At 39.2% G+C, this 27,407-nt stretch overlaps 2 protein-coding genes across 5 annotated transcripts in view; one reads left to right on the top strand and one right to left on the bottom strand.

Annotated features, from left to right (window-relative positions):
• The window catches only part of LOC103141841 (putative lysozyme-like protein), a 49,000-nt gene extending 37,050 nt beyond the window's left edge, over window positions 1–11,950 (bottom strand). Inside the window, exon 1 of one of the 2 annotated variants that reach the window (XM_007557633.2) lies at window positions 11,579–11,950. The gene's annotated coding sequence lies outside the window, so the exon portion shown is untranslated. The remainder of the gene's footprint in view (window positions 1–11,578) is intronic. The other variant, XM_007557632.2, reaches the window with a different exon arrangement.
• A 4,742-nt stretch (window positions 11,951–16,692) lies between these two features.
• The window catches only part of nkain4 (sodium/potassium transporting ATPase interacting 4), a 50,891-nt gene continuing 40,176 nt past the window's right edge, over window positions 16,693–27,407 (top strand). For 2 of the 3 annotated variants that reach the window (XM_007557628.2, XM_007557629.2), the window contains exon 1: window positions 16,693–17,022. In XM_007557628.2, the coding sequence (XP_007557690.1) occupies window positions 16,969–17,022 (54 nt within the window). In that variant the 5' untranslated portion in view covers window positions 16,693–16,968. The remainder of the gene's footprint in view (window positions 17,023–27,407) is intronic. The other variant, XM_007557630.2, reaches the window with a different exon arrangement.

The raw sequence follows: 27,407 nt of genomic DNA, 5'->3' as shown, positions 1-27,407 counted from the left end.
TATATATATATATATATATACACACACACACATATATATATAGACACCACAACATAAAGTTGCATAGTTGCCAGGTGTACCAGCACCCTGATGGTCCACAAAGCAACTTGCACAATCTGTGTACAAATTGACAGCATTCAGTGTTTAAGTGTAAACTTACAAATCTTTTCATGCTAATGAAGTGCGAGTCCAAGGTGCTAAAGCAGAAGTGTATAAACGTTTTAACAAGTTTGAAAGTGCATGTGCACCGAAATAATTTCTTTCATAATTAAATATGCAAACATGATTACTTTCAGATGCTTTTTTTTTTCTCTTTAATTTCTCAACAATGTACAAACCATCTAACATAGCTGTTAAAGTCTAAAAGTATCTGTAAATTATTGTAGACTGGAAACAAAATTGTCTCTTTCTCTTATTAAAAGAAAAGGCAAATTGTTTCCTAATTTGGGGATGGATTGCTCTGTTGTTTGTGTGTGGAAAAAAACTTTAGTCTTTATATTCAGTTATAATAAATCAAAGTACCCAAGTTTGATTTTGAGTAGAAGTCGCTGGATGGTCCGACTTACTATGGTATCAAATTAAAGCCAAACAATGTGGTGAATAAAATATCAATACTATATGTATCTCTATTTTCCACCTTAAGAAGGTTTTAATTTGTCAGTGAAAATGTCACCTGAACCACATCAACTTGAACTGACTCCTGGTCCAAAGAGTTGGTTATTTTTTTGTATCTGAATTCGAATGGAAGCTGTACTAACTATCAAATTCAATAAAAAGCAAAAAAAAAAATATTAACTTATATTTACATCTTATGAAGATTTTAATTTCCTAATATCTTTTTTGAAAGGGTTAACATTAGTGACAATTTCATCCCAACATGTTTAATACATGTGTGTGTGTAGACACTGCCTGAGTTGACTAACCAAATTTCTGTAATTTTTTTTTTAAAATTATGATTGAGGGCCACACAAAACTATTCTAAGGGCTGGTGTTTTTGCTCCCTGACTTATTTTAAGCACTCACAACATTAGAACCAATAAAAATTACATCCTGTGTGGCTAGAGTGTGAAAACACAACATCACATATAATATTTTAGAGACATCGGTGTTCACTACCGAAGAAGTTAATGAAATGAGTAGCGGTTCCAGACTCTGACCTGCTGGCTTTGCTGGTTTGATGAGCCTCATGTTTTCCAGTGCAAGTTGGGTTTGTAAAGGTCAAGAAGGCGCTGCTAATTTAGTTAGTGCACAGTTTGGTTAAATTGGGTTTGCAAAGATTTCATGACAGTGACCATAATGACAGACTCAGTTTGCTATTGATCAGAGGAGCGAAAGAAGGCTGAGTGTCTGTTTGGGAATGATGATTTCATTAAACAAGTGCAAGCACATACTGTTAAAATAAATAAATAAATAAATAAACAAGCAGTGCATATATACTCAAATCTATTGTGAATCTGTTCAGCGGAGACAGATGTGTGTAGATTGCCCATCAAATCAAGGGCAAAATGTGATAATGTGTTGTTTTTTTTTCACACAAACACCAATCTGCTTTCATGAGAGCACATGAAAAGAAGAAAAGTGTGTAAGAAGAGGAAAAAAAAAAAAGACAGAAATTGCTTGGGACTGCAGTTCTTTCATGCAGAGGTGAATACATACAGAATAAAATTAAATAATCAAAAATAGCCCTAAAAATAGCTGCTATCACACTGATATTTTTGTACAAAAATAGACGTTGCTCCATGTTCTTCAGGTTGTTTTTTTTTTTTTTTTGTTTTTGCACAATCAACTGTCCGCATATGTGTAGTATAGGTATAGATATGTGATAACATAAATATGCACAATATTATATGGGACGCCCCAAAATATAAATGAACCACATACAGTGTTCCACAATGCAATGTGGAAAAGCAGTTGTCTGTGAAATGGTTGCTATCTTCAGGCTTTTGATGTGCAGCTTGCTTCCACAGCTATTATCTGATGGTGGCTTCGAGCAACCTGCAAGGTGTTGAGTGGGGTTGGGGGGTGGGGGGGGTTGTACGGCTCTAAAGCAAGACATTTTCAAGGTTTTCAGACACCGAGCAATCTCAACTCCGGTTGTGTCACCTCGCTTTCTCGCTCAATACATTCAGCTGCCTCCTAAAATAGCTCAGGGTTTCTCTGACACTAGGCTCTTGACTTAACACAAAGATACACGGAGAGCATGGGTGCAGAAGGAGAGACAGAGTGAAAAAAGAGGAAATTATACGTCAGTGCAAACAAACCACAGCACGCATAAAAAAACCAGCTGCAAGATGTGGAGAAGATTGGTGATGATTTTAGTGCCTTGCACAAAATGTTCACTACATGGAAACTTTATCACATTACAGCCACAAAGTTCAGTATATTTTATTTGAATGTTTATGTGACAGACCTACCCAAAATGGCGCATGTTTGTAAAGTAACAGGAAAATAATAAATTGTTTTCAATTTATATATTTTTTTAACAAATAAAAATCTTGAAATGAAAGTTATTGGATTCAGTGTAAAACCTTTTGTGTGTCACGCTGCAATCAACACACCATTCCCAGGGTTAGACACGGTGGTGACAGCATCGTGCTGTGGGGATGTCTTACTGTAGCAGGACGGGGAAGCTTTTGCCAAGAAAATGAACAGAGCCAAACACAGAGCAATCCAGGTAGAAAATCTGCTGGAGGCTGCAGAAGTCTTGAAACTGAGGTGAAGAAATTCCCAGGAGGAAAGTAATATCAAAAAACATTCATTAGTTCAAATGGAACAAAGTCTAAACCTGAATTCAGTTGAGAATCCATCAAGACTTGATCATTCCTGTTCTTCTGCAGATCTGATTGAATTTGAGCTGCTTTGCAAAGAAGAAATGGCAAAAACATTTTCTCTCTACTACACTTCCAATCTCATGTAGTGAATTGAATTGACCTTTCTGTTTTTGTTTTGTTACCACGGTAAATTATTTTTAAAGCTGAAGACAGCCTCTGGAGTGGAGTTCAGATGATGTGATCTCTCTTTCCACAAGCTCCTCTTATTAAGGAGGATTCTCTTACTAAACCAATCAATACGGGATCTGCCTTGCCGTCATCCCCCGAGCCCTAGACTCCACCCTCCATTCTTCCTCTAAGTTTCTCTGTCCCCACGGCTTCTCTCATTCATGGCGAGCTCAAGCTGAGGCTGTGGCTTTTTAGCGAGCACTCTTTGATCAAATAAACCCAAGATAGATCTGATACCAAACGCCTCACCGTCCCAGACACCTCATGAGGTGAAGCAGGTGAGACAAGTCCTCTGAGAGTGCAGTGCATAGCAGCGAACCGCCTTATAATGAATAAATAAAGGGAGCATTCAGCATGACTGCTCCACTGTCATCTTTTGAGTGCAGAAGCTGATCCTGCATCAGCAACACCTGTGTGACTGTCAAAGGAATCGATAAAACAGTTAAGGTTGGAAAGGTGAACTAGACAGCCAGCTTCTGTGCCTCCAACAGAAAGAAAAGTTTATCCATTCAAACAGTCTTGGACAAAACGTTCAGAAATGTGCAGAAACATAAAACTTACGGTATGACGCAATACTAATTTGTCAGAATGTCTCAAATCCTATAAAGTAATCCTAAATTAGCCAATCAAACACACATACAAATTACCCACCTGGCATCTTGGAGAACAAAAAGAAAAATCAAAAACAAAAACGATAACACATGCAGGAATATTGGAGAAATGTAGTTTCAGTTTGCTGAATATTTCACAGCTGCTTTATGACCAACAGAGTAACACTTTTACTTTCTTTATTCAACTACTGGTAAATGTTTCTGGCCACTAGCTTTTATTTTGAAAACCTGCAACCCGTCAATAAGCTACATGGCAGGAAGTCTACATTTAACACATACTGGATCCAGTCTTCCTAAAATAATAACATGAACATTACCAATTGTTATTATCTCGATAATGTATGTACATGGACTAAGACAACACTCTCAAGACGTTTAGGTTTAGAAAATAGAACATTAGTGATTTGTTATTATTTTTTTTTGTAGATTTAGATCTTTATCTAAGCCCAGCACCAGCTTGGTGATGTTAAAAATCAATGATCCACTGTTCTTTCAGGCAACATAACATTAAAAGCAACCAAATTAAACTAATGATAAATAATATGAGCAGACATGGGCATGGTGTCCAGCTGACTCATGTAAATCATCCCATGCTATTTTAGGACGACCACAACATTTTTGTTTTGATAACTCCTCTGTTTACTCATCTTGATTCCTGATTATGACCAATAAATTATAACGTTTTTCATCTCATCTCTTTGTCTCTGATTGCCGTAATTTACAGCAATTCAGAAGCTTAATTTTTCTTTCATTTCAGAAGCAGTACTTGGTTATTACTCTGTTCTGTTGTACAGCGAGGCAGACAGGGAGTTACTTTTGCAAAGACCTTTTGTTGAGCAATCTTTACTCAACAAAAGATCACACTCCTTACCACTATTACAACAGAACAGCTACTAGAGGCTACCTGGTCTGATGAGACAATCCCCCTCCCCCTGCTTTCCCATTCTCCTGAGTATACTGAAAGAGTGATGGATAGGACAGCAGGAGCATCACAAATTATGAATGTTCATCCAAAATTATTGATGAGCCCAAAAAGAAACTGGTTGAGTAGACTGACAACAACACTGAAGGACCTGTAGGAACAAGCTACTTGTTCTGTTCTACATGTACTGAAAACCAACTGTATTTGCTATATGACTAAGCTGAGGAGTAGGGCTGTAGGACAGAAGGCTTTTGTTGTTCACCAAAAAAAAACATGCCTGTCTGGCTACAATCCCCCCTAAGCTTTGCCGACAAATTTGTCCAAATCCACAGAAAAATAAATTCATAAGAGAGAAACTTAAGTTTGGGAGTGGAATAGCCGTAGTCCATGGCTAAATACGACAACACGTCAGCGGGATCACAAATAAGTGCAGATGTGGGATGCTGAGAGATTCCAACCAAAGAAGACTGAATGCTAAAATTGAATGAAAACGTTCTTCCACAAAGTATTAGTACAAGAGTCTGCCCTGTTATGCAACCAGGTTGTTGCAGCTTTTTGGTGTTTGTGTCCTTCGAACAGATTTCTTTATTTTTCTCCTGAATTGTTGTTGAATTAAATATAAAAAGATTTGAAGCATTTTGCCGTATTCTACAGGGTCAAAAAAAGTTGTGAAAGCCACTGTTGGCATTTGTTAAGGCTATGTGTATTGCCTTCTTTCTAAACGTTTTAAAGTGTAAAATAATGCTGAAACACTGCAATGGACTACTGCTGACCCTTCGAGGGTGTACCATGCTTCTCACCCAATGCCTGCCCTGCAGGGGGGAATAAGTGTGTTTAGGTAATGGATGGATGGAATATGCTGAAACACAATGGCAATAAGTTTTGACTCTTAAATGAGTGCTTTAGACTGGTTTTGTAACATGCTTCCTTGTCTTGAAACAAGAGAGAGCGTGTAACTTTTTTCTTTTGCCTTTTTGAGGAGAATGCGGATGTGACATAAAGGATAAAAAAAGAAGCAGCAATTGAGAGGAACATCCCATCCCTGCTAATGAGATCCCGAAGGTTTGCTCTGATTGTGCAAATTAAACTGTTTTGGGGGGAAAACACTTCTCCACCCACAGTGAGTGACAAACTTTGAGTATGAGTAAGAAATGGCTGAAAACATTCTTCCCCACTCGCTGAGCTGTGAACCTTTTTCTAGCGTGCTCCGAACGCTGAATGGAGCAAATTCTGCTACAAAACCAAGAGTGACGTGAACAGAGTGTCATGGATTCACAGTGCCGAGGTCAAGGCAAGTCAAATATCCTAAGGCTTATATGTGCAAAATAGATTTGCTTAAAATAGAGACTTTGCACACTACATCCCGCAGAACCAAAGAAACGTCAGAAATGATCATCAAGATCCATCCCACTAAGAGGAAAAAAGAAATGCTTTTTGAGTTTGACTTGTTTGACATATCAAGCCTCCACTCTGGGTTTTGGCCTCTATTTCCAAAGAAAATGCTATATGTATGTTTAGTTTCATGTTGACATACAAGCTATCAGTGATACAAATTAAATTTTCAACAAAATGCTAACAGGACTTTCTGAACTATTCCCTCAGCTGCCCTGTAGAGTAACACTTCAAATTGAGAATTAAAGTGATCAAATTTTCTGGATATTTAATTTAAAGTGTTTAGCTAAACCTGCAACATTTTGGGAAAAACTTGAGCACATTTGGGAAATGCTTTCAAAATTCCAGCTGATCTTTAACTCACTTTCTGAAATCTCGTCAGTATGTTACACCCCAATCATAGAAATATATTTTTAAAAATGTGTAATTACGGCTACACCTTTTCTGCCTAAATGCAAAGCCACTGCTCAGTGCTCAAAGGTTGCCTATGTTTTTAAAGCTAGTAGGGTTTAAATACCAGTAGCCGGGTTATGCTTCAATAGTTTCAGCTCTGAGTCCCTGTTACAGGCAGCAGAAGATGTGTAGCATCATCTGTGCTACCTTAAGTACAACAGCAATGTTCAGAGGAAGAACTATTTAACGTTCCTGCACCACGAGTGCATCCCAAATTAAGAAAAAGGGGTGGGGGAGATAACAGCATAACTATGTAAATCATCGCCACCACTTTGCTTTATTTACTCCACTCGCTTCTGTATGGAGTTGTGTTCAGAGTCGTTTTGCTGAAACGCTGCTCAGACACCAATCAATAGTTATGAATTACAGTGCTACTGCTTTTATGGCAACCGATTGCCACTCCGAGCTTGAAATGTATTTAGCTCAGATCGAGACAGATAGTTGAACCGACACAGAACCCAATTAGAAAGAAGCATTCAAAGCTCAACAGCTGTCAGAGTGAAAAACTAGAGTTTTTTTATTTTTTTATTTTCACATGTTGGAGAAACAAGAATAATTCTTTTTTATGTTTTAGTGTTTCCTCTTTCTTGTTGATTGGTTCACAAAAATAAAGAACAGAGAGTATGTTAACAAAACTTGAGTTTTGCAGTCTTTAGCCCCTTGTTAACAAATCCATGGCACTAATTCTGGATGGCAGGCCAGTTCGAAGCCCCGCACTCCCAAGCCCGGGCCAGGGCACATCTGTCCGGCTGACTGGCCAATTTACATCGCCCTGTGGTCTCTGCGCTATCACACGTTCACAAACAGACAGCTGACACGTACACAAGCATGTGCACGTGCATGCTGCAAGGATTCATGGACCATTTGCTCTGTGATCTGTGAAGCTCGCATCACAATTTTGCACCTTTTACAAAGAACCAAAGGCCACGGACAATTGCTGACATTTTCAAAACCCTCAATGTGCTCAACGTGCACTTTGCTCTTCTCTGTTTGGCAGCCCGATGACAATTCGGAGATGATATATTATTTAAAGAAGAATAACGTGAGAGTGAATGAAACTGGCAATCTGTATGCAACGGAAGTGTGAGCAGAAGGCTACAAGTGTTTTGGCTGCATTAGAAATGAGTATGATGTGAGAAACGAAGATGATTGTGCACAGTGAGGGGATTATCAGAGTGTAGGAGAGCGCTGCCTTGAAAGGAAAGGTGCATTCTCAGTTTCTGATTGGCTCACCACGTTTTTGGGAAAGCCAACAGACTTTCAAGCAACATTTACATTTAAAGGAAGTTTATTCATCTTGGCACATTTAGGAACAACTAGAAACACATGAATATCTTTCAAAACTTAACAGAAATGAACCAGTTCTTTTGTTATTTCGCATTTCAGGGCTGTGGACCACCTAGGAAGAACAAACCAAAACAAAGCTGTTACTGTCTTAATGAGAGTCATAAGCTTAAAAAAAACCCACTTCCTTACTCAGTTTTGCAAGTGGTTACACAGTGACTACTGCAAAGTTGACAGACTTTCAGATCAACCATGTGATGTTGACAGACGGTAATTATAATGTGGCCACAACAAGCAATGGGACAACCAGGAATAGTCCATCCTACTGAGTTGAGCTGTCTTAACAGAAAAAAAGACTGATTTACTTAAAAGAATAGATTTCATGCTTTGAAGTGATATTGTGCAGTAACCTAGTATTATATCTGTGTTAGAAGAAAAGAGAAGAAATCCTCAGAGAGAAGAAAGGCTAACATTTAGTTTGAAAGGTTCCACTGCTTTGAGTTATTTTAGCTATTTATAGCAACTCAAACTCAAAATGTTTACATACATGGGATACAGTGTTATATTAGCATATTTTATGCTTTACTTTTTTTTATCATTTGAACTGTGTTATGGTTCAAAGTTGCGGAGATTATGTTTGACCAATTATAGATCCTGTAAAAGTAATTTGCAATTTGATCTTTGATTCAGCTGCACAAATTACAGCTTGATGAGAAATTTAAGAGGTTTTCTTACTCTCAGCTACCAAAAAGCAGACTGACAAGTTCCAGATTGATACAGCTGAGTGCGTCGACCTCCAATGGCATAAACCTAGAAACTGTTTGCAGTGCAAGTGCAGACAATTGATATTTGCTAGTATAACATTGTATCCCTCAGATAAATGTAGCTTTGCTAACAGTTAAAATGTGGCCTGTTTGGTTAGTTGCTATGTGGTTTCACACCCAAAGCAGCATGTCCTGCTGAACTTGATGCAGGACTCGGTGACCCTTGATTTCTCCAGTATAGTTTCATGGAGCAGATGAGAATAACAGTAATGTAAAATGGCTATGATTTATGATTTATGTTATGTTATGAAAATGCGTTCGTCTCGTCTTACAATTTGGGCAATTTGTAATAGGAAGGAGCTTCATTTTCACACATAGTTGCTGCTTCCTGCTTGATCAAGAGCAGTTCAATAGATATATTTTATGTTGACTGGCCATGTGTCACAGTAAAAGTTGGGATTTCTTCAACTTTGACCCCTGCACACAGCTGCACGGGTTCCTCACATGCAACACAAATGAACAGGTTTTCGTTTTCATGCAAACTCAGAGCAACATGACATCTGTCTACAACAAATAAGGGAGCCAAAATGGATAACTACTCCAGAGAACCATGTTTCAAAATATCTGAACTATCCCTTTAACCTTGAAAGGAGAATTAACAGAGTATGATTTATGTGTGGCTGGTTCCAGCGGCTCGCAGCTGGAGCCTTTCTGTGTGGAGTTTGCGTGTTATCTCTGTGTCTGCTTGGCTTTTCTCCGGCTCCTTCCGCAGTTTTAAACAAGCGTGCCGCGCTAATTAGTCACTCTTAATTGATGTTTAGCAACATCTCTACGTTCACCTTGCGATGCATTGTCTGCTGAGATAATCTCCATCTGCCCACAAACCTGAACAGCTTAAGGCTGATGGATAAAGTTAGTGAATGAATTAACTATTTTATTTTTCCAGAAAGTTTTTCAGATCTCTTCTGAGAGGTCGCCTGCTCTGAGTCCCAGGTGCCCAGAAGTTGTTGGCTTTGAAGGTTGGTCCATTTTTAACAGACATAGGATCTGGCTTTGGTCAGGGCTCAGATGTACGCAGGAGACAAGAATGGAAAACAACGCCTCTGTAAGTTGGACTCTAAAGTCTTATGCAGACGAACCAAAACAAATCTGACAAATAAACAGAACAGTCCTGGTCAACACAGACAGAGCAACACGAGTTTTATGTAGCGACTGTAACGGGTGGAGCTATTATCACTCAGTTTATGGTTTATCACATTCAAGGAAAACCTTGTATTTTTGTGTCTGATTCCAAACTTCTATAAAAATTTAATTAAAAAACCAAAAAAAAAAAAAAAAAATCTGAAAAGTGTGGCATGCATTTTTATTCAGCCATTTTTACTTTGATATCCCCAAATGAAATAAATCTAATCAATTACCTCTAGAAGTCACCTACTTAGCAGATAGAGTCCACATGTGTGTTACTTGATCTCAGTATTAGTTGTTAGCTAGTTAACAGCATCACAGCGATCAAGGAGCCCAGTAGACAGCTCAGGAACGAAAATGTGGAAAACACACCGCAGCAAAGATGCACAAATGAAGAGGATGTAGGATGAAACGTTGTAAAGCACATAAGGATGGAAACTGAATAAGATGAGGAGGAGGGCGCGCTCCTGGCTCGTCACCTTGACTGCATCAGCATTTGTACTTTGCCTTGGTGAAATATAACAACCTGTTCTATCACCCTCAACTGAAGGCCCGACTCCATCTTAAAAAAGTAGTTCCTCGTCCCCCAGGCTTTTCAGTTTGATTTTGCTTGATGTCTAATATCAGAAATTCTCTGTAAATATGCAGCTGTAAAGTGGAGATGGTTTAGTTTTGTCACTTTGTGGAGAAATCGAGCGCAATGTGTGGGTGGGCAGGCTGCAAACATAATTTCTCAGGAGTCAAACAGGACCTGGAGCTCTTTCACAATTTTTTTGTTTTTTGTTTTTTAAGACAAGATAAAAGAGTTAAGCACCTCTCGTCAAAACACATTTGTGAGGATTGGGGAACAGCCTAATCCAGTTCAGCCAGAATATTTACGGCGCATCAGATTAATACATGACGCTTCAGCCTGGAGTACCGTTGCTGAACTTGATCATGTAAGCTGAAAAGCCTCTCCCACCTCGGTGTGTGGTGTAATTCTGGGCATCGCTCCTCAATAAGGCAGGTGAACGGGCCTCAGGGGTGACCCTACTGCTTAAGTCAACACAATGAGTGTAATGAGGTGAGCTACACACACACACACACACACACACACATCTACACAGCAGACGGAGACCCTTGCAGCATAGTAAGTGGATTTTTATTCATCTGCATGCACTGGGGTTCATGTGGAAGTTCTTCTCACACCCACACCTACATATTTAGCAAAACTGTGTGCATTGTATGATTTTCACCAGAAATAAGAAAAGAAAATCATCCAGATCGGCATCAGGACAGAAGGACGACCTACATTTAAACCCAGTGTTGGTAATTTGGGTGGATTTTGGGGTAATAGTCCAAACTGTCGCATAAAAAATGGTAAAAAAAATTTTTTAACATGAACTGCTATGACTCTTTGAGATGTGTGCATCATTTCTGCGGACATCACAGCCAGAGTCCATAATTAATCAGCCCAAGTGTGAGAGCAGGACTGGTGGCTTCCTCTTATCAGCGCGGACACCAACCCACGCCCTCCGGGCCATCATTGGATTAATGATGAGCGTCTGTGATAGGAGAAGCCCCCCTTACAAAGGCTGTATTAATTAGCCACTGAGGCCGCTGTGTGGAACACATGTTCACTCTAATCAAAACTTTAAAGAGACACGACGGACCCCGCAATCCCCCCGCTGAAGCGCACTGCATGGCGTTCAACCCCGAGGATGTGTGCGCGCACCACGGTGAGGTACCGGCGTGCGCACGGGCTGAGCGCACTATTTCTTCTAGTTAGGAGCCGCTTTCACTCGCGGTTGATCTACCGATTGCGTGCACTTAACAAAAAAAAAGGGGGAAAAAAAGAAGCATATTAAGGATTGATCAGACAGGTGGAATCGATGTAGTTGGAAGTAATGTCGAGCGATTAGAGGAAGCGAGGACCCTTAAACTCTCGTGTTAACTCTGATATTAAGAGATGCGCTATGGGCTACTCACCCGCCCCGGGTGGTGTTAGAGGAGCATCCCGGTCTTTCACGGACAGCTCTTCGGATGAGTTCTCCTGGGACAGCGCGCCTTGATCCTCACTACCATTCTCCGTAGCGCTCCTCACAGCCTCCCTTTACTCTCCTCCTCTGGCATCACGTTTAGTTTTTTTATTTTTTATTTTATTTTATTTTTAATTCAATAAAATAATAAAACGTTGCATACCCAGACGGGATCAGCCTTTAATTGTCGTTTGCAGCCGTCAGTCTCTATGCGAGCGGGGCTGAAGTGACAGCAGCGGATTTCTATTTGAGGGGATGCTGACGCGCAAGCGGAGGGGCTCGCCTCCTGCCTCTTTCATCTGGCTCCATCAGCTCTCCGTTAAGAACACCATGTGACTTACATCGCTGTCAAGGCTCATCCAGGAGCTGCTTTGATTTCCTGTTGAGACTTTCAAAATAAAAAAAAAAGATGTCACTATCACGGTATACATCTAAATAACCGCAACCGTTTAGTTTGTATTTTTACAAGCATGTTTTATTGTGTGTGTTTATTACATTTTTATACAAGACATGCCATATTCCAATGTTCATTTTTATGGAAACATTTAACTGTTGTGAATGTGTAAAAGTATCAATAATATCAACAAACTGATCACCTTTTGTAAAAATGTAGCTTATGTGAGAATTGTAATTTTTAAAACACATATTCAGGTGGAAGTAAGTCCTTATATAAGGCCTGGAACTGCTGTCTGATTCAAAAAGATTAGATGTGATGTGTGATTTATTTTATTTATTATATTGAATAGAAAATTTGTAGCTTGGGTTTGACTTCAATCCATTCATTCTTACACTCTCAGATGTTTCAATACATGATTTCTTTAATTGTTCTCTTAAAAGGGTGTGCTTAATTACCCAATAATTAAAATAAAACACACACACACACAAATCACATTATGATACATGGCCCTTAAAAGAAGTCTGATGAATTGGCCAAAGCTGAACTGTGACATGCAAACTATCTGGTTAACATAACAAAACTGACCTTAGCAACACTGACCACTTTTCCTCACTTTGTTCTTTGCCAACTTGTTATTCTCATTATTTCGGAGCAAACTACACAAGATGTCTCAGATTTTAAGGGCTGGCAGAGTGGATGTGAATGACCAAAAAGGTCTAGTTTAATCTTCTCTGGCTAAAAGACATTCTTCAAGCCTTGGGACTTGTCAATGGGTATTAATATGTATTACTGTATTCTTTGGCTCTTTTTCTATTATGTGAGTAATCTGAAAATATGTGGTTGAATTTCTTCTTGCATCCACATCCAGGGAGTCACATTAACTTTCTGTTTTTTTTTTGTTGTTTTGTTTTGTTTTTTTTAATAATATTTTCATCTCTGGGCACAGATGTTTGGAGATGGACTTGTATCATATATCTGAACTCCTTAGACATCTCTTTTTTTGTAAATTTAGTAAGATGCAGACATAATTATCTTCCTTTAAATCAGCTGAATGGCTCATGAAAAGCAGCTCCCAGTTAAGGAGAAATAAAACAATATTTTAAGGAGCTTTTACGGTTCAAATCTTTCCTTGCCTGTATATGTGAATTTAATAAATTGCCATCTAATAGCAGTACTTTAAATATTTGCACCAGTGGGATTCATCTCGTTTTGTGTTATAAATACGCCTTAAGGCCACCACAGCTCATGTTTCTTTTATTTTGAAGTAAAACCTCCCAATGTCCTGTTTGCTTTAGCTTGTGTTTCCTTTGACGCACCATCGTTCAATTTAAAACGGCCCCAGAAAGAAGGCCCCCAAGCGGCAAACAGTAGAACAACACCAGATGTTAAAAGGATTCCACCAATATTTCCTCAGCAAAGCATAATCCAGTCATGAATTATTGACATCCTCCTCATATCATCCTTTGTATTTATTCTTCATTAAGTCTGGGATGTTGGTGGAACAAAAAGGAAAAAAAAACAACAAAAAAAACTCAAAACAGAATCTGTCTCCTTGTTACATCCAGTGCCACATGTATGATATTAAAGTTTCATTAGATGGACCTAAATAAAGAAAGCATTCATGTGCTTGTTCAACAGCCAGCAAAGGCAACAATTTTGAGGCAAGTCAGCAAGTTTGTGTTGATGCTGATGTTTGAAACGCCGAACAGAGCAGCTTGTTTTAGTTCCGATTTAGTAATAAAGCAGACTTCAGCCAATGAAAATTGACCTGTTTCTGTCACCCAAAGCAGGCCCTCATGAGACTCACAGTATTTCAGCATGAATTATACAATCATTTCAGTCTAAGATGAATTCTAGGTCACTACAGTCATTTTGGAAATTGATTTGTCCAAACTCCTACAATCAGCTCTGCTCTCATGTATCTGCCTTAGAAAGGATGAACTGGATGTTTAATCACCAGCAAACATACTTGTCTTGAGTGTGTCTGCATGAGGAACCATGAAGGTCTGCATAATCTCTAAAACGTGTGGAAAAAAAGAGAAAGAAAAAGAGAGACAATCAGAGTAGAAACAAAAATGACAGCACTAAGATGCTTTCAGAAAGAAGAAAAAAACTCTGTCCTTCGAAGGTCTTTTTTTCTATTGTTGTCCACTATGAGAGAGACTCTCAGGTCTCCTCCACAAAGCAAGTCCCCTCCAAGCAGAACGCCACTGGCTGTCCTGTCACTTCATATTAACGTCCTCGTGGAGAACAGCAGCCCCGGAGGGCCGCACTTGTCATGAAAGAAATGGTCGAGAAACACACACACACGAACAAAGAGTAAGGAGAAAAGGAGGTGTTGGGCAAAATGGGAACACACAGTAGAGCCTCCATCAGGCTTTCAAATAGTCAGAACTATAACATTGACCTTATTTCAGCTATCACCGAACACACACACATTCATAATCTTCTGGTACACACTCTTTCTCATAAGAAATGCAGCTGTGAACATAGTGAATGCAAGGAACGATTGTGTTCTGGTTGCAAGCCTACTTCCTGCTCTGACTTGTTTAAAGTAACGTGTATTAAAATCTTAAAGTCTTATGAAGACCTAAGAATATTCATTATTTGAATAATGATTCATATAAATTGACAACCCTTATTTAAAGAGTGTTTATATTTTTAAATCCAGCTGATGCAATAAAGACTGTAAATGCAATTGCAAAATACATCCAGTTGCTGAGTTACTGAAATCATCACAGTGCCACTAATATTTCTTAGCAGTTCTGGTAAATAAGTATAAAACCTTGTAAAAAATAAATAAATAAATTTAAAAAAGTAATAAACTAATAATAACAAACTTTGAAAAATCAAACTGTCAAAACTCCAACAGATGTCAACCAAGGTCAAACTAAATCTTCAGTGCTTGTTGTTGGAGGGGCCGGACCTTACAAACCTTTTTTAGAAGACATAGTTGTAACCCACTGTTTAAATATATAAAATTAAATTGAGGACTCAGCTTGAAAATGGAAAAGTCTCAGATGATCCAGGATAAAGATCCACAGCATACTGGCAAATCAACAAAAGAATCATAAAAAGCTACAAAGCAACAACAGAAAAGGTATGAGTTGTACATGCATGTTGATCTTTGCTTCATTAGAACCTGCAAATAAATTATTATTATTATTATTATTATTATTATTATTATTATTATTATTATTATTATTATTATTATTATTATTATTATTTATTTATTTATTTATTTATTTAATCCAGCAGCAACAGTGGATTTGGGACCTCAGATTTTTCCAGAAATTTTCTGTAGCCAGCAAGGCACATCAGATGCAAATGTTACAAGAAAGTTAGACCAATGAGATGAAAAACTATGCAATGTCAAAATGTTTAGATATATCATTCATTAGTATTTAAAAATACATTTTACATGAAGGTGAACATTTGCATGTGCATCCTTACATAAAACTATGTGTACATAATAAACAGTGATTATTCAATAAAAAAACAAAAATATCACACAGACACATGTGCGTAGACTTAAAGTTCCTAAAACATTAAGTGACTCCCTTCTGTCGACTTCCATGGGGACTACCCTGGAGTTTATTTTTGGCAATGTTAAGAGGGGGGAGCTCCTTCTGGGCCAGGCCGAATGCAGGTGGGAAGGGCAGTGTAGCTGAAGGATGCCAAAAGAAGAGGAGCGGAGCTTTAAAAGGAACAGAACGGAGGAGTGTGTGATGAAATTAGATGCGAAGTCTTTCCCCGGTCAGCCCTCGAAAACCTGAAACATTTATGAATCTGTTGAGGAAAAATAGTGGGAGCCACCCTCGTTGTGAAAAGCATGAGGTTAACAGGGAGAGGTGTTTAACGGCATTTGTATTTTAAGTTGCATTCAAATGTCAAACAAATGTTCTTAACCCAGTGATTTTTTTCCATCAGAAAAAGTTACAAAATTACAGTTTGAGAAATCGATGGGGACAAAACATTGTTTACAGAAAGAGCTGATCCAAGGAACTACACATTAAGACAAACTGATTTGCAGTTCATAACTATAGATATAAATAGGTGATGCTCAGTGTCCTTAAATATTCCTATTATGCCAGAAGAAATGAACAATGTGTATTACAGATCTCCTAGATAAAGCTAATACTACAGAAAAAACTATGTGTCTCCATATGTTGAATGTATCATTCAAACTCCAAAGGGTTTTCTTATCAAAATGTCCAGTTTGAACTCGGTCCACCAAGTCCGAAGGTGTCCAAAAGCAATCCGCTAGAACACTGACTATAATCCCTCTTATTCGCCACCAGATGGCGCCACTTCACCACATTTTTTTTGAAGGGGTTAGGTAATGTCCTGACCTCAAGGAACTAAAGTCATTATTAAATTGCTTGTACGCTTAATTAACAATATTAGCCCTGTTACACAGACATGAAAACATCTATTCAACAGTCTGTTAATTTTTTTAAAATAAAAATGAGTTAAAATATGATTATTAATAATATATAAAAAACTTATATAATAATAACTATTATCATTATTATTCTTATTGATGCTACCATACATCGATGCCCGATGACGCCCTCAGTCAAGTCATTTAGTCTGCCTGCCCCACCAGCGCCACTGCGACCACCTCCTCTCTGCCCCTCCTCCTCCTCCTCCTTCTTTTTTTTTTTTTTTTTTTTTACACACACCGGCTTGCTCCCAGTCTCCCAGCCAGTCACCTCCAGTGCGACCGGTCGGCCTGAGCGGAGGTAAACAGACACGTCCGGAGCAACCCAGACCGGAGGCAGCCAGCCGACTCTGGTCGCTGTTCCCAGGGCTCAGTTCAAAAGACGCCGGAGGAGGATGGGACAAAGCCGGTGTTCGGATCAAGACTGAGTCTGGACGACACGCCGAGAGCTCGATACCAAGTCCTTCACAGAGTCACCGCGTTTCCCTCCGCTGACACAATGGGCTGCTGCAGCGGACGATGCACTCTCATTTTTATTTGCACTTTACAGCTGGTAAGTTTGTGCACTTGTTTTTGCTACTTTTGAAAACGGGGGAAACAGCTTTAATGTGAGAACAGACAGGAATTTCTCGATTTTGTGGTTTAGTTTTTTTTTTTTTAAGTGCAGTTTTTTTTTGTTTTTTGTTTGAAGTCCTCTTAATGGAAAGAAAACATGCTGGTCTGAAGAACATTCATGAAGTCCACTCTGAATAATGGGATTAATATCCCACTCTTTGTTGAGAGAGCACCACGGGGGCTCCAACACCACACACATTCAAGGTTTGCTGCTCACAGTAAACCTCACCCAGCATGACCCCCTGATGCTGCCACCTTTCTACGTGAATAAAGGTGAAACCTGCATCTACGGGATGATCTTAATGTTTGGGAGTTGTGTTCATCAGGAAACATCGTACACCGAAGCATGTGAAACCAACGGAGCATCACTCAGCTTTTCAAGTTCATAAAGTCACCGAAAGTAACATTAACAGGATTGTAGTGAAGTCTCCAATGATGCTCCTCGGGCTCGCCTTCCTCTCCATCCCTGAGCAGAGTTTACTTGACGGAGCGTGACAGTGTAATTTATGGTGGCATTCAAAGTGAGCTCGGTCGTGCCATCGAGTAAAACGCCACTCTCAACATCTGAGAAAGCAATAAAACGTTCCTTTCAAAGAGGCAAACGGGGAAGTTTTGATGCATCATGCATGAAGTCATTCAAAAACAGAAACTGAGTGGAGATGTTAAGAAGGGGCATGCACTTTCTTTTCATCCATTATCTTATTTAACTATTAACCATCACTTCTAGCTTTTTCTGTGGGTTAAATTAAGTTTCTGGATGCTGCTATGCCTCAAGTTATTTATTTAGAACTATGACGCTGACAATCTGATGCATTATTTCTGCTTCATACTGCCCAAATTATGCTGTATCTCAAGGAAGTGGAACTGTTTAAGTTACTGTTTTTTGACAAGGGGGCTTATTTTTCATTTGCTAGAATATTTTGCTTGATACCTTTTATATCAGAGACACATATATGCATGAGTTTAATTGAAGCCCTTTTCTCTGTCTTTGCTTTAAGATTAGGTATACCAGCCACGTTTCACCCACAAAGTCAAATGATACAGCTCGACCATGATGTCTTTTTTAAATTTTTTTTAGATTTTGACAAATATTACCTTAAATGTAATCGCTGAATCACTTATAAATGTGATGTGACATTTTGCATTACGACAGAAAAATCACAGGGATGATCATATTAAAGGACATTTAAAAAATCAAGTCAGTTACTAAAATCTCCTCAGCATAACTGGGCTCATATGACCATGCCTTCATTGTTAAAATAAGTCAGATAGAGATAGAAGATTTATGACGTTATAGTGACAGAATCAGATACAAGAAACTCGATTATCGGCTCGTAAAATTGTGTCCAAGTCTCTTAAGTAATACACCTCGAGCAACACACCTGTTTTTCCTCGGGTCGTTTCGCCTCATCAAAAAGAAGGAGGTCAACCATTTTTAACGTGTTTTATATAGATGTCAGCTGGTCCTTTAAAAAGCCCCTGAAGATTTCTGTGGACGGCTTCGTTTCCTTCCCCGCCGCTGTTCCTTGATGACCTCACATTTCCTGTCGCGGAGCCACACAACACCACAAACGCACTCGCACCTCCGTGCTGACAAGTGTGATCTGTGAAAGAGGGGGCTGTGCTAAGCCCTTTTGTGACCCTTTGAAGGACCCTCTGGTTGTGTATGTGTTTTGTCTGCATGAATATACATGTGGGCATGTGCTCTGAGCAGCACCAGGGACGCCCTGCGCTCTCCTGGCTTATACCTATGAATCCACAATGAGCCAGGTTATTCCCTGCCCAATTCACCGTAAAAAAAAAAGAAGAAAACAAAAAAAAACTGCCATTAACAAAACAGCGCAGTCTTCTCCTCAGATGTAAAAATAGCCCTCGTAAACCACAGCGTGAGCTAATTAGCTCAACAGAGTGCTTTGATCAAACCTCTTTTGGCATCTCGGCCATACCCTAATTGAATTGTGGTGCGCTCTGCTCATCAACAGGCCGGCCGAGCGCTGGGACTCATCTCTCTGGGACAGAAGGCAGCAGATAATGAGCCTATATTGATCGAAATGCCTCAGTTCCTTTTTCCCTTTGCTGCCTAACTGTTGCAGACAGCAGTGCTGGATGGTTGTCAGGATCCTGATCAGCCCTGGAGAGTAGCAAGTACTGGCTGGGAGCCCTGTCTCTGTAATGATTTGTTTGTACTCAGAGACACAAGTAAGCTCAGTTTTTTTCTTTTTTTTTTTGGTCTCAGTGGGTTGGTAGCTTAAGGTGCTGCCCTGAAGTTGACCCAGAGCGGAAGGGTTTCGATTGGTTAAAACAAAAACAAGACTATTGTAAATGTCAACAGCTGGACATGATGATGGTTGTAAATGAAGCTTGTGGCTCCTTGGATAGAAGCTGCAATTGTCCTGAGCTTACAAGAAAGGCAAACTGAGCTGTTTAAAATATAAAACGCTAACAGTCAAAGTGTGGAAACTGAAGGAACTCAACACTCAAGGTGTGTTTTGACTGTGAAACACCGAACGCTTTTTCTCAGGCTTATTTGCAGTCACTGTAAATGTGACAGAAGCCAAGTTTTGATGGGGTTTTCACAGACTTCTGTGCTCTGAGGTGAGAGAAGGAGCAACAGCTTCTACAGGATTAAAACCCTCTGCATAACTATAGGGTTCTCAACATTTCACAGCATTTATACTCGGAAAGAGAGATGTGATACTTTCAGTGTCAGAGGAAGTTTGTAGCATTCACTGAAGAGAAAAAAAGAGAAACATGTTTTGCACAGACAGAGCAGCAGCCTCAGGTATTTTCTTAAAAAATATGTGTTGTGATTGGTTTTATTTGTACCCATAAACAGATAACTATTTATTAAAAATGTTAGTTAAAAATCAATAAATCAATATATATTTTTTTTACTTTAATCTAAACATCACAGATAAACCATCCTTGTTATTGGAAGCGGTTCTTGCCTTGAAGGAGCTTTTCTGCTGCAGGAAACTTTACCGGGAGCTTTTGTTGTTTCCACTGCAGAAGCCAGAGGCAGATCAGATTAATGTCCTCATCAAAGTCTTGTAAATGTAAATGTTACAAGATTTTACGGTTTTTATGTTTTGGGAGAATAAGAACATTGATGACCCCCAGCAGTGTTTATTGTTAAATCAATTGTAAGGTTAAAAGAAAGGATTGCAAGTGGCTGCTGATCCTCTGGAAAATGTGTTGCAATGTTTCTTTATCTAAAAAGCCCTTTAGAGTCACAAGTGGTTTAAATTAATTTTCAACATGCAACCACTATAAAATGTGATGTGGACGTACAACACTGGGTTTTAATCCCGAAGAGAACTCCTCCGTCCTTTCCTCTTGCTCTCGAGACAAGTAGAAGTCTGTGCTGGCAAAAAATTAACCTAAAAATTAATTTGAGTTATCCTTTTCCATAATGTTGGGAATGATGTCACAAAAATGTGATTGCTGTTGCAATATTAATGACTGTTGCATTTGTTTTTCCGACACTGTCTGGAGTTTACAATCTACGTGGTTTATTTGAAATTCATTCTTGTTCCAATCTGTTTTGAGTTCAGTTACTTGGATTTTGAATTGCAGCTGGAAATAATCTGATAGTAATAATGTTGTGTTGGTCTGATTTCACAGCATTTTCTGTCGCATTCTTGAATCTGCTGTTTTAGTGGGCAAAGACATTTTGAAAGACTGTTGGCAACCTGTTTTTAAACAATTCAACTGCACAATATTTTTGTGAATCTTTTTGTCCATACCTCAGAAATGGGACATTTTCAATTAAAGTTATCATTTGGTGAGAATTTCATATAGGTACACTCCCCGGGCAGACAAACACACTCTCCCAGATCGGCACTCTATTTTCCCTGACTAAACTAATTGCTCTGATAGACAGAACACACAAACCAGCAGTTCGTGAACCGTTTCTCATTCTCAGACACGCCCAGAATTACAGCTGCACATTCCTCACTGTGAGGGAAAGGTTAGGAGGTCTGATGTTGGGTGAAGATTAAAGCCTTTGTGTAAAAGATGCACAAACAGCTTTTGAGAGATTTTGGAAGACAAGTTAAAGTAGAAGTTTCATTTGATCTCTTGGGAGAAACGAACAGATGCTGAAGAGGAGTGTTGAATTGGAAAAGTTTGGCGGGAAAAGTTTTCAAAAGTTCCTCATAAGAAAGCTTTGTCCTTGTTTAAGGTGTTTTTGTAGTTGTTATTGTCGTTGTTATTATTCATAAAGCAGATAGAAACTTTTTTTTTTGCAAATGATTTTCCTCGTGGGAGATTGAGATCAGTTGAAAGAGCAGCTGTTTCTATTCTGAGCTCCAGAAAAGATTCATAGTTTACATTTATGACTCCAAAAATGGTTCTCAAGGCACAAACTTGGTTGCAGAATTGGACTGAACAGAGTCAGTCAAAAGTCAGTTCACATCTTCTTATAGAGCGGCACTCTAAACCAACAGACACGTGAACACAGCACAGCTTGCAGCCATAACACATTAGTCATCAATAATTACAATTTTTGCTGAAATCACTTAGCTTGTGAAATATGAAGGATTTCTTTCTATAAGTTTTGGCCACACCTGGGAAATCAAACATGCGAGGAAGACAAGCTAAGAGCTTGCTTTTATCGTATTAAACTAGAGCAAAGCAAGCTAACATTAGCCTAGCATGTCAGAAAACGTGTTCCAAAGCAGAGATCCACAGCAGTGCTGACTCAGAGGAAATATTTCATAAAGTTATGTTTGCTTTAGAGAAGAGTGATATTGTAGCATTAGAAAACCAGTAGAGGGTTAATATTGACTTCATTTTAAAGTTTATGTTTAGCAGCGCTCATTTTAAATCTCAGACTGGCAACCAGAAGGAATTTGATATTTTTAAATGAGTTTAGCCCTAAACACTGATTATCAGCCTCCTATTTTTGTGTGGGGACCAGTAAATCGCCCAAAGAACATATTAAGTAATAATATATGGAAATTTCAGTGACACAAACCCTTGTTTTTTTTTTTCCCTCTTTTTCTTTCTAAACCATTTCAGTGTTTTTCACCAACAATTCTTGAACGCATTTGCCCACCAGGTTAGTCGATGTCACTTGGCATCCTTTCCTCTATTCTTTGATTTATTTAGCTAAATAATAAATCCATTTTATCTGGAATGTGTCATTGTTTTCCTACATATGGAAGGACTTGGATCATTTGCTTCACAAGAGCAGTAAAATGCAAATTTCCTGATGCATGTATGCCATTAATGTATATCAATACAATTTGATACACATCAATTTGTACCGATAGTCAGCTTGAATTTAAGTGTGCGCACACAAAGTGCCCTGACCTCATCTCGTATATTACTTTGTCACCCTGTTGTAATTAAGGGTTATTACTAGAGCTGAAACAACCTGCATGGCAGTAAAACACTATATGCTGTCAGGCCTGCAGAGCACGGAGTTACGTTTAGCGCTGTCGGATAATCCTGCCGTTCCTCACCGGTTCCCAGCAGAGGTGATAGATCATAACATGGTGGGATTAGAAATATGAAAGATGCTGCTGTGAAGTGCAACAGTATTTCAGTTTAACTGGTTACAGATGCAGACATCTGTTCAGGGTAACTTGTTGGTTGAGTGTTTTGCAGAGAGTGTGTAACTTCTTTATCACGCCTGTGCTGGAGCGTAGTGTGATTAATGATAATCAACTGTATTTCCTCAGCACCCCCAGGTTGATAAAGGAGATATACCGGTGGTAGGAGATTAAATGTTCACAGCTCTTTTATCTCTCTATTTTCTTCTCTGTCTTTGCCTTCCTGGGGTTTCTATTGAGTTTTTATAACCCTTTTCCAGGCTGTGATTCATACTATCAGGGGCAACAACCCATTTGTTTGGTGTTTGCTTTAGTTTGCGCAGATTAGTGGCAAACAAAGAAAGGATCGCTATCTGATTTATCCTTGCGGGAATAAATTTTCTCTCTTTGTGTTGGATGGAGCAGGTTTTATAGAGAGAGTTCTCTGAGATCCAATGTTTTCTTTAGTCATTTCCATTTGTTAATGGGGAACTTTTGGTCTAATTTAGCCTGAGCATTGTGTGATTTCTAAAAAATGCAAGCATCTGCCTAAATTGATTACCATATTGGCCAGGCTGTAAATGAAATGGGAGCAGTGTTTGTATTCTTATATTGCTTCTTGATATGTGACTTTCCTGTCACTTTTAATAGAGATCTAAGAAGTGTGATATGCATTTGTATTCACCACCAAGTCAATACTTTGTCAGAACCAACTTTTTCTGCAGTCATACCGCAAGTCTTTTAGGGTGTCTCTCTACCAACTTTGCACATCAAAAGGCTGAAACTTTCCCCCCGTTCTGCTCAACAAAATAAAGCTCAGTCAGATGGGATTCAGAGTGGCAATAAACAGCAAATTTCAAGTCTCAATAGAATTTAAGTTCTGTGCTTGAACTGATCCATATATTGCAGTTCTAAACCGCATTGTAGCTTTAGATGTATGTTTAGATGCATTGTAGTTCTGGAAGTTAAGACTACTTCAGTTTCAAGTATTTTGTGGCCTCTAACAGGTTTTCCAAAATAATTCCTGTATGGACTAAATCCATCTCTGGCCAGCTTCCCTGTCCCTGCCTAAGAAAAAAAAAAAAACCTCCCCTCAGCATGATGCTGCCATCACCATATTTCTGTGTTTGCATTGTTTTCCACCAAACATATAATTTTAAGCCAACATGTTGAGGCTTAAGCATCTCTCATCGACGTGTGCTGTGTCTGGCACATGGCTCCAGGAAAACTGCAGGTTGATTTCTTTCAACAATGGATAGATCAAGAACTTCAATCACAGACGAAAAAAAACAAAAAAAAACAACAACAACTCATCTTTCTAATCAACAATGACTTTGGAGCTGTTGGTGGCTGCTTTTGCACCAACAATCCACCAAAGGTTGAACCGTCCAAATATTGTGGCAGATGAGATGAGATTCTGCTGAAAATGCTTCTCCGTTATCTCAATGCAAATTGTAAAATACTGCTTGTTCGGTCCTTGTATAAAAAAAATGCCACTTATTTTAAATACAGACTTCTCCAATTGGCTGTTGGCCAGAAAAAAAACTGCATTAAGTCCCAACCTTGTCTTACATTGTCTCTGGGTGTTTACTATTTTCTTTTTGAAGGTCAGGCAGGTTGCCATAATCAGCCTCAGTATGTGTGTGTTTAGCGGTGAGCTTGCTGTCAGTCGGACCCCTGGTGTTCAGCGCTGATTGTGGTCTTGGCCCAGGCTGCCTTGATTGCTTCGCTTGAACAGCCCTCATCCACGGAAGAGCAGATCCTGACAGGTCATGTCTGGCCTTAGCTGCAAAGAAAAAAATGGAAAGAAAAAAAAGTCCCATCAAAAGACGTTGATTAAACAGAGGCTTCCACTGAGTCACAGGGCAAGGTGACTCCTTAACACATTCACACACACATCCCCTACCTCTGGAGCTTCAGTATGTCATCATCTCACCTGGGTTTTTTTTTTCTTTTTGGAGGTGAAGCTCTGCTTGAATGTTTAATGAATGCAAAAAGCTAACAAAGCTGTCTGGTATCTCCTTTTCCCTCCCATTTTACGGCACTACCCCCACCGTGCCCCCCGCACATCGCCCCCTGCTGAGATTAGAGGTTGGAATATGTTTAAATTATTGATTGCCATTTCATTTAAGAGAGCCTCTGGAGATTTTGGCTAGATAGAAAGGTGCGCAAAAAGCGAGAGGGAGAAAGGAACTGGGGGATGGGAGAAGGTTCGACCTCTCCCTTTGAGCTAATAACAAGTTTGACCCCAAGAGATCTGAGGTCTCCATGTTTTCTTTTCACTTTTTTTTTTTTATTTAAAGTTCTACTTTTCTTCATTCACCCGTTTTCATGGCCTTCAACAGAAAGCATATGAGGAAGAGAAGAAGACGACTTGATTTAAATCAAGTTGGCACCCTTAGAAGGGCGACGAATGTAGGCAACATCTGTGGGTTAGATTGCTGCAAACTTAAGGGGTTGTACATCCTTCTCTCAGAGCAGCTGTCACTCCAAAGACTTCTATTTTGATCCCTATCCTTTAGTCACATCCAGCTGGGGACTTTTCATATCCAGCTCCCTCCTTTTACAACCTCAGTTTAAAACCTAATCACATCATGCTGAAATAAATTAAGCCTTCCTTGTTGCTAACTTCTTTTCCACTCGTGGCTGCAGTTTTGAATCCGCATTCATGCTCTCAGCATGTTTGAATAATATGTGTGTGCTTGTGGCAAACCCCCTCCACTCCGCCACTCCTCTCATTCCCAGGTGACCTTTATTACAACCAGTCTCCATTTTAATGTGTTCAATTTAACACACCATTAATGTTGTGGTTATAGTGAAAACACTGGGCTGGCAGATGCGAGCGTGTCGACGCTCCCGTCCAGGCGCAGGCTCACGGTGGCGTGTCCGTGTGTGTGTGTGTGTGTTCCACATCGGTGACGCTGCAATATTCAGCCATAATGGAGATAAAACTGGGACTGTTTGAGAGCCCATTTCTCTCTTTCCATTCCAATGGTTCCATTGGTGTCATTTGTTATAGTGTGGCACTGAATAAATTGCTTTGGGAGATCCACAGCTGTGATGACTATCTTGACAGATCACACTCAGCTGAATGCATATTCGTCTCAATCAAATTTTCCTCCTCAACTTTGGGGTTTTAGTCCTTGTTTCACGAGCGAATGATGAGTTCTCAGTTCTTTTTTTTTTTTTTTTGGCGGTAAATATTTAGGGAGATCCGAGCTACAAACCCTCAACAAATATGTTGGTCGAAAAGAGAGATGTGTAGATTATCTGAACCACAAAAGAAATCACAACAGCTGCTGTTGCTGTACGTTGTAGTTAGGGCGTATCTTTGTCTAAATATCTCTACTAACTAAGACTAATACTCCTGTCAGACTGTTGTGTATGAGCCTTTTGTTTCAATAGAATCGAAAGCCATAATTCTGTCAGAAAATAATTCTCCAACATCGCCTTCCTAAGTGCATAACACCGCAGCATAAGCAACATGCACAATCCTGTTAATCCTGTGAGAGATTAAACACATGGATGCTCTTACTCAAAACAACAAGCATTGCTAATTATTACTGCTGGGATACAGCCTATTGTCACAACCTGAGATGGGAGGTGTTGAGTCAGACTGAGAACAAGTTTGGGCTCAGGCTTTGAAACTGTAGCAATTAACTGAAGCTTTCAGTTCGTGTTGTTACAATATTTAATTTTCCTTCAGGATATTTCTGTCATAATCTAAATTGAATAAAACTGAATTGATTTGAATTTCAAGTCATGAGTAATTTAAGACTTCTGCAGTTTAAGACTGAATCTAACAGTCCAGCTACTTTATAAGATATATTGTGGTAGTATCTGTCTGGAGATCCTATCTTTATAGACAAAAATAGGTATCGCAAGTGTTTCTCAGATTTTTGTGTTAATATGGAAATGTTGCCATGAAACGGATGCTACAGATTTATCAGCTGCCAATCTGTGCTGCATGTCTTCTGCTCTTCTACATACCGAGGTCTAGTAACATTGTTCGAATTGATTGTCATGTTCAGGAAACCAGTTTGTGAATTGAGCTTTGTGACATGGTGCGTCGTCCTGCTGAAAGGAAGGATGGGTACACTGGGATGGACACTCTCAGCAACAATACTCACTGTGCTCTTTAATTGATGCTTTGATTTTAACGGCCCAAAAGGTGTCAGAAGATATCCCTCAAGCCATTACACATCCACGATGAGCCAGAACCATTGGTAGAATGGCACACATATCCATACAATTTTGTTTTGAATGCCCAGTTTTAACAACATTCAACTGTCTCTGCTGGAATTGAAACTTTTCGAAGTTTCAATTCGAAACTTCGAAAAGTTTCGAATTGAAACTTTTCAATTCGAAAAGTTTCAAACTTTTTTCCAGTTTCAAACTGGAAAACCTTCAGTTTTCCAGTTTTCACTGGAAAACTGAAGGTTTCCAGTGAAAACCTTCACTGGAAAACCAGTGAAGGTTTTCCAGTCCTTCACTGTCCAATTATGGTGAACCTGTATGAATTTTAGCCTCAGTTTCCTGTACGAAGCTGATAGAAGTGGCACCTGTTTGGGCTTCTTCTGCTGTAGCCCATCCTCCTCGAGAAATCAACCAAGAAATCTTGGTTGTAAGAAGTTGGTATTTGGTTTATTGTTGCCTATGTATCATCTCAAATCAGTCTGTTCATTATTGTCTAACCCCTGACATCAACAAGGTCACTGCATTTGTTCTTCTTTTTGGCCACTCGCTGTAAACCCAAGAGATGGTTGTGTGCATGAAGCTCCTAGTA

Source organism: Poecilia formosa, unplaced genomic scaffold (assembly GCF_000485575.1).
Source record: "Poecilia formosa unplaced genomic scaffold, Poecilia_formosa-5.1.2 Scaffold90, whole genome shotgun sequence".
Lineage (NCBI taxonomy): Eukaryota > Metazoa > Chordata > Actinopteri > Cyprinodontiformes > Poeciliidae > Poecilia > Poecilia formosa.
This window is presented reverse-complemented; position numbering and strand designations above follow the sequence as displayed.